Source organism: Chanodichthys erythropterus, chromosome 2 (genome assembly GCF_024489055.1).
Source record: "Chanodichthys erythropterus isolate Z2021 chromosome 2, ASM2448905v1, whole genome shotgun sequence".
Classification (NCBI taxonomy): domain Eukaryota; kingdom Metazoa; phylum Chordata; class Actinopteri; order Cypriniformes; family Xenocyprididae; genus Chanodichthys; species Chanodichthys erythropterus.
The window spans coordinates 33,858,507-33,865,000 of NC_090222.1; the positions used below are offsets into that span (position 1 = coordinate 33,858,507).

Here is a 6,494-nt window from a genome sequence, read left to right on the forward strand (position 1 = left end):
TTATTCACAGATGAAGACAATGTTTATTGTTCATATTCAACCAATTATAAAATGAGTAATTCTATAATGATTTGCATGCGAATGTAAAATTCTTTACAAATATGCAGCAGTATGCTGAAAGTTCTTGTATATACCAAAAAATGTTTTAGTATGGAAGTAAAAGAGTGGCCAAAGAGTGGAATTTTCTGGAGCGCGTCCGTGTTTGGGAGAACAGAAACCCATCCATCGAAAGCACCTCTTTAATTCATCTCTTACTCCACAACAGCCACCACATGTTTCTCCTTTTCTGTCACCACTGGAATAGATCCCGGCTTGCTGTGTTTGCGGATGTTTACGTCCCTAAAAACACACACACACAAAGAAGCAAAGACAATCAGAATGCCAATCAAACTCAAACATGGATTCATTTCCTTTTGCTGCCAGTACAATGGAGCCAAACATCAAAAGATTAAAGTTGAAGTGAGTCATTTTTTTCTTGTTTTTCCAAACAAGTCACAGTGAACATGTTGAACTTGTTATTGTATGTAATGCAAATGAGTTTATGGTTTTTGAGTGAATTATAACCTTTAGTTCTCACAAAACCTGTCGAGGATTGTTCAAGATACACATCAGCACTGAAAACTGAAAAGTCTTAACATTTGGTGAAAGGAACTTACTTCCTGCGCTGGGCTAGTTTCATTTCCCGCTGCTCTCTCTTTTGTCTCAGGAGTTCTCTGGGCAGGTGGCGGTAAGTGGCGATGCGTTTCACCTGTGGGTGGTACTGAAATTTCTCAATCAGCTTCTTGTTGTAGTTTGCGGCAGCTTTTTCTCGGGCAGAGAGCTGTGAACAATGAGATTTGAGTCAGTGGTCAAAACATATACATAATATACATTTTGCTAAAGTAGAAAAGATTTTCCTATGGGAACCTGCTTTCTAACTGTATTAATGTACACATTTCTTAGGAATGCACTGTGGCAGCAAAAATATCTTGAAAAGTCTTTTTAGTTTGGCAATCAACGTAAAGCAGCACATTTTTCAGTAGAAGAACCCAAGTGCTCCTCATCTATCTCTCTATCATAACATTTCTGTGGCTCCCGGGCTTTGGCGCATCTCACTCCACACCCCTCCAAAGGCTTTCATTCTAATTAAAAGCAATGATTTTCTCAAATTCAATTTGTTTAGGGCAATCTAATAGCTGCTGATGCCATCAGAGCGCTCGGGAGGAAAATCTGAAGGCCTGTTAACTCTTATTTACGAACTTCTTGACAGCATTCACATGAGGTGAACAAAAACAAACATGACTCTGCAGATTCCATGGAGACATCCCATAACAGAGCTATTGTGTTTGTAGTCCAAAAAAAACCAACGCTGCGTCCAAAATCGAATATGAAAAACCTATTAAGAACCTTCCGGCAAGGTTCTGAAGTGCGCATTCGATGGACACTTTACTATCCAATGAAGCCATGGGGGAGGATTTATGAATGCAAGAAGCGACACATGTAGTATGTCCGAATTTCATTCATACTACCCATTTCATAGTATATAGTGCGGACATTTTCAAAGGTTGTGAAGTAAATTCAAATGTAAATGTAGTACCCACTCAGTACATGATTTCAGACATAGCACAAGAAGCGAATTAGAATTTCAGCCATTGGATCCCACAGAAATTTCATATTGAATTTTAGAATAAGAATTTTTTTATATATTAATTACACATACAGTATGTGTAATTAAACTGAAAAAATGTACAAAAAAATGGACTCGATCACTTTATATGCTGAACAGATTTGATTTAGGATTTTATTCATATATAAACATTCATCAACTCACACATCTGTTGTGCTAAGCTCAAGCATGTTTGCTTGACATGTGAGAGCCAATGAGGTTCATTCTCGTGCGTTACGCAGCACGTTTGAGCTTCCGCAAGAGGTCTGTTCTCACGCATCAGTCAGGTTCGGTTGAGTTTCTGCTTGTGTTTGCGGATCAATATTTACATGTGAATAAAATCTGAAATTAAATCTGTTCATCATATAAAGTGATCATGTCTCTTCAGAAAAGTTTCTTCAATTCATATGGATTAGTTTTATGATCTCTCTATGAATTTTTTGAGACAATAAAGTGCTAGTTGGGTAGCTGTCTATGGGGGTGGGGGACAGAAATCGCTCAGATTTCATTAAAAAGATTTTCATTTGTGTTCCGAAGATGAGCGGAACTCTCACAGGTTTGAAATGATGTGGGTAAAACTAACCCTTTAAGAGTCTATGACTGGATCATTATTGCCGTGATTATTATGTTTCTAGGACGTCATATGTTTGGCAACAACAAAAGTTGATGCACCTCTTGATGGAAATAAATGTGATATTTCCATCAAGAGGTGCATTAATTTCTGGTCAAGATCTTGTGTTGACAATGCAAGAGTCAAGAACTCTCTAAAGTCTACTCCAGCACATCTCAAAGGCTTTCAATGAATTAAATAAAAGGCCATAAATGAAAACATGGCCCCTTTAAAGGAACACACCACTTTTTTTGAAAATAGCCTCATTTTCCAACTCCCCTAGAGTTAAACAGTTGAGTTTTACCGTTTTCGAATCCATTCAGCCGATCTCCGGTTCTGGCGGTACCACTTTTAGCATAGCTTAGCATAGTTCATTGAATCTGATTAGACCGTTAGCATCGCGCTTAAAAATGACCAAAGAGTTTTGATATTTTTCCTATTTAAAACTTGACTCTTCTGTAGTTACATTGTGTACTAAGACCGGCGGGAAATAAAAAGTTGTGATTTTCTAGGCTGATATGGCTAGGAACTATACTCTCATTCAGGCGTAATAATCAAGGAACTTTGCTGCCGTATCATGGCTGCAGCAGTGCAATGATATTACGCAGCGCCCGTGAGCCCCTGCTTGCACAGGGAACGTGTCTTGCAACCATGGAGACGTTTGTGAGAGACGCTGCGTAATATCATTGCGCCTGCTGCAGCCATGATACGGCAGCAAAGTTCCTTGATTATTACGCCTGAATGAGAGTATAGTTCCTAGCCATATCGGCCTAGAAAATCGCAACTTTTCATTTTCCGCTGGTCTTAGTACACGATGTAACTACAGAAGAGTCAAGTTTTAAATAGGAAAAATATCAAAACTCTTGGGTCATTTTTAAGCGCAATGCTAACGGTCTAATCAGATTCAATGAACTATGCTAAGCTATGCTAAAAGTGGTACCGCCAGAACCGGAGATCGGCTGAATGGATTCGAAAACGGTAAAACTCTACTGTTTAACTCTAGGGGAGTTGGAAAATGAGCCTATTTTCAAAAAAAGTGGAGTGTTCCTTTAATAGAAATGATACACATAAATGTGCTTATGTGCAAAAATATGATATTGTGAATGTAAAAAGTCACTTAGAGAGAGTCAACCTCATAAACAGAGTATTTTTATATTTATCTAGTAAAATAGGCACTTGATCAGATGGCTAAGAAAAACAAAAACAAACCAAACCCAGCTCCAAAGAGCTTCTCCAGACAACAGACTCTTGATTCAGCATCTGCTCCTTTAATTAAATACTCTCATGTGCCTGATAGTTTAATGTCTTCATTATTTTTCCTGCTTTAAGTGATTGGCTGATTCAAACTGCTGATAACTGCAGTGAGTGTCTGATCTCTTTAAGTGAAACGCATCAGAATAAATCTCTCCCTTAAAGTCCAGTGGGAGCCAAAAACTTGCCAACGCTGGACCGCATGAGGGAATCAGATGAACTAGAGCTGATACGAGATGATGGGGAGAAGAAACTACATTCACCTGGAGCAAAACCAACCAGCAAAAAGCATTGCTTCCACGTGCATTTACAGGTGAAGTTTACTTAAAGTGGCCAGTTTTGTAACAATTATTTTCCCCTGACATGAATTGGAGCTGCTTAACAGATAATATCTTATTTTTAAGATCAGATTCCATTAAAAGGCTGAATAATATTTCAGCTAAACCATCCAGCACTAATCTATACTATTTTTTGACAGAGAACTAAATTATTCAAGTCTCTTATGCCTAAATGAACCATAAAAGTGCCTCAATCTTTAACAAACATCTATGGACATGTGCGGATTTCCTTGTAAGCAAACTTCACTTTATGAAATAGGTGTAGGCACTTTGGGGCACTCTATTACAAGAGTTGCTTTGACAAGACACATAAAACTCTAGAGCTTTTTCCTGGCAAGGTTTCAGACCGTGGCAACACTGCCATAGAAGTGCTTAATGAAAGTGATTTGTGGGTGTAATTCCTTTTAAGTGCTTGGTAGGGTGACCACAGGGCCAACTGTGGCCCATATTATCCAAAAGAGTGCATTTGCAACAAGTTAACACCCACACAAATCTCTACAATCAAGGATGGAACCTAGAGTCAGGGAGTTAAGGATTAGTTAGCTTTACTCACCCTCAAGTGATCCTAGGTGTATACGACTTTCTTCTTTCTGATGAACACAACTGGAGTTATATTAATAAATATCCTCACACATCCAAGCTTTATAATGGCAGTGAACAGGACCAACGGGTTTGAAGCTCAAGAAAGTGCATTCATTCATCATAAACATCCGTTACGCTTTCTTAACAAGTTGAATACAGACGGCGGTCTGGCAGAAGCTACACAAACGAATCGCTTCACTTCAGGACTTTATTAACCCCTCGGAGCCGTGTTTTGTTTTGGATGGATGCACTTTCTTGAGCTTTATACTCATTGGTCCTGTTCACTGCCATTATAAAAGCTTAGATGCGCCAGGATATTTATTAATTTAAAGTTTTGTGTTCATCTGAAAAAAAAAACCATATACACCTAGGACGGCTTGAGGTTGAGTAAAGCTTGGGAAAATTTTATTTGAAAGAGAATGAATCCTTTAAAACTACTTTTGGGTGACTTGGATATAAAATGGGATCATGCGCTCACCAATCCGAGCTTCTCTGAAGCATTGGCCTTCCACAGCCGAATGTTCATCTCGTCAGAACCGCTCATGATGTATTTGTTGTCAGCCGACCATCTCACACAGATGACATGCTGCATACGTTTGGTGTGGTACACCTCCCTGAGGATTGTGGAAAATTACATGTAATGCAAGAAATTTGCTCCATTTACTTTCTTATTGCTAGATAGATAGATAGTGCTTAAAACAAGGATTAAAACAAGTTGCCCAACTGACAGATTTTTTCCCCCTTGTTTTAAGCACTTTTTTTGTCTGAAAACAAGACTTATTATCTCAAGTCATTTTGCTTCTCAAATAGACCTAAATTTATCTTGATTTAAGATTTTTGATAGATATTTTTGATTGAAAACGACAAAAATACCAAGCAAGAAAAACATGTTTGCAGTACTGTTCGTTTTAAGCATCCAGTGCGAAATTTAATGCCACTTTTGATTTTCTGATCTGATTTAAGACCACAATGTTCATGTTTTTCTTTCTTCAGTTAAAAAGAAATGAAGGTTTTTGAGGAAAACATTCCAGGATTTTTTTCCATTTAGTGGACTTCAGTGGCTTCCAATGGGTTGAAGGTCCAAACTGCAGTTTCAGTGCAGCTTCAAAGGACTCTACATGAACCCAGACATAGGAATAAGCGTCTTACCTTGCAAAACGATTGGTCATTTTCTAAAAAAATGTATATACTTTTTAACCACAAATGCTCATCTTGCACTAGCTCTGCAATGCAACACGCATTACGTTATCACGTTGGAAAGGTAACACGTGATGTAGGCGGAAGTACTAATCCAGTGTCTACAAAGCTAACGTGCAAAGAACAAGTCAAGCACTCTTTACCAAAAAAATAAATAAAAAAAAAGTAAAACAACTTTATTAGCCGATTTCGAAGTTGCAAGAGAAAATTTGTTTTTCGCCCTACATCACGCGTGACCTTCCCAATGTGATTATGTAATGTGTGCCGATCGCAGAGCACTGCAAGAATGAGCATTTGTGGTAAATATAATTATCTTTTTTACAAAATGGCAGATGTTTCACTAGATAAATCCCTTATTCCTGGTCTGGGATTGTGTAGAGCTCTTTGAAGCTGCAATGAAACTGCAATTTGGACCTTTAAACTGTTGATAGCCGCTGAAGTCCACTAAACAGAGAAAAATCCTGGAACATCGTGGATGACATGGGGGTGAGTAAATTTGAATTCTAAAGTGAATAAATCCTTTAAGGCCTTAATTTGTGGACCAATGAAGAAACCCTGTATATTTTGACATGAATGAAAATACTACTAGATGACTTTCATTATAGATCTCTTTGGCTTTTCCACACCACTCTCACCTGCTGTGGCCTGCATCTTTCCCAAAGATGCGGATGGTTTTGTCAAAGCTGGCGGATACAAGCTCCCTTCCTGTAGGTGAATAATCCACATCAAGCACAGCGGATACATGATCCATGTGCACAGTCACAGGAATATCCAGATACCTTATGTCATAAGTATAAAGGCTGTGGGAAAAAAAAAAAAAAAGATGACATGATTTATTTACACACACTCAATTTTTCATGTCAAGGTTTAC

At 38.2% G+C, this 6,494-nt stretch overlaps 1 protein-coding gene across 1 annotated transcript in view; it reads right to left on the reverse strand.

The window, feature by feature from the left end:
- Positions 1 to 6,494, reverse strand: part of dcaf13 (ddb1 and cul4 associated factor 13) — a 9,675-nt gene continuing 3,181 nt past the window's right edge. Inside the window, exons 8-11 of the mRNA XM_067396672.1 lie at positions 6,259 to 6,423; positions 4,905 to 5,040; positions 657 to 820; positions 1 to 339 (exon numbers count right to left, since the gene is read on the reverse strand). Of these exons, the coding sequence (XP_067252773.1) occupies positions 252 to 339; positions 657 to 820; positions 4,905 to 5,040; positions 6,259 to 6,423 (553 nt within the window). The 3' untranslated portion in view covers positions 1 to 251. The remainder of the gene's footprint in view (positions 340 to 656; positions 821 to 4,904; positions 5,041 to 6,258; positions 6,424 to 6,494) is intronic.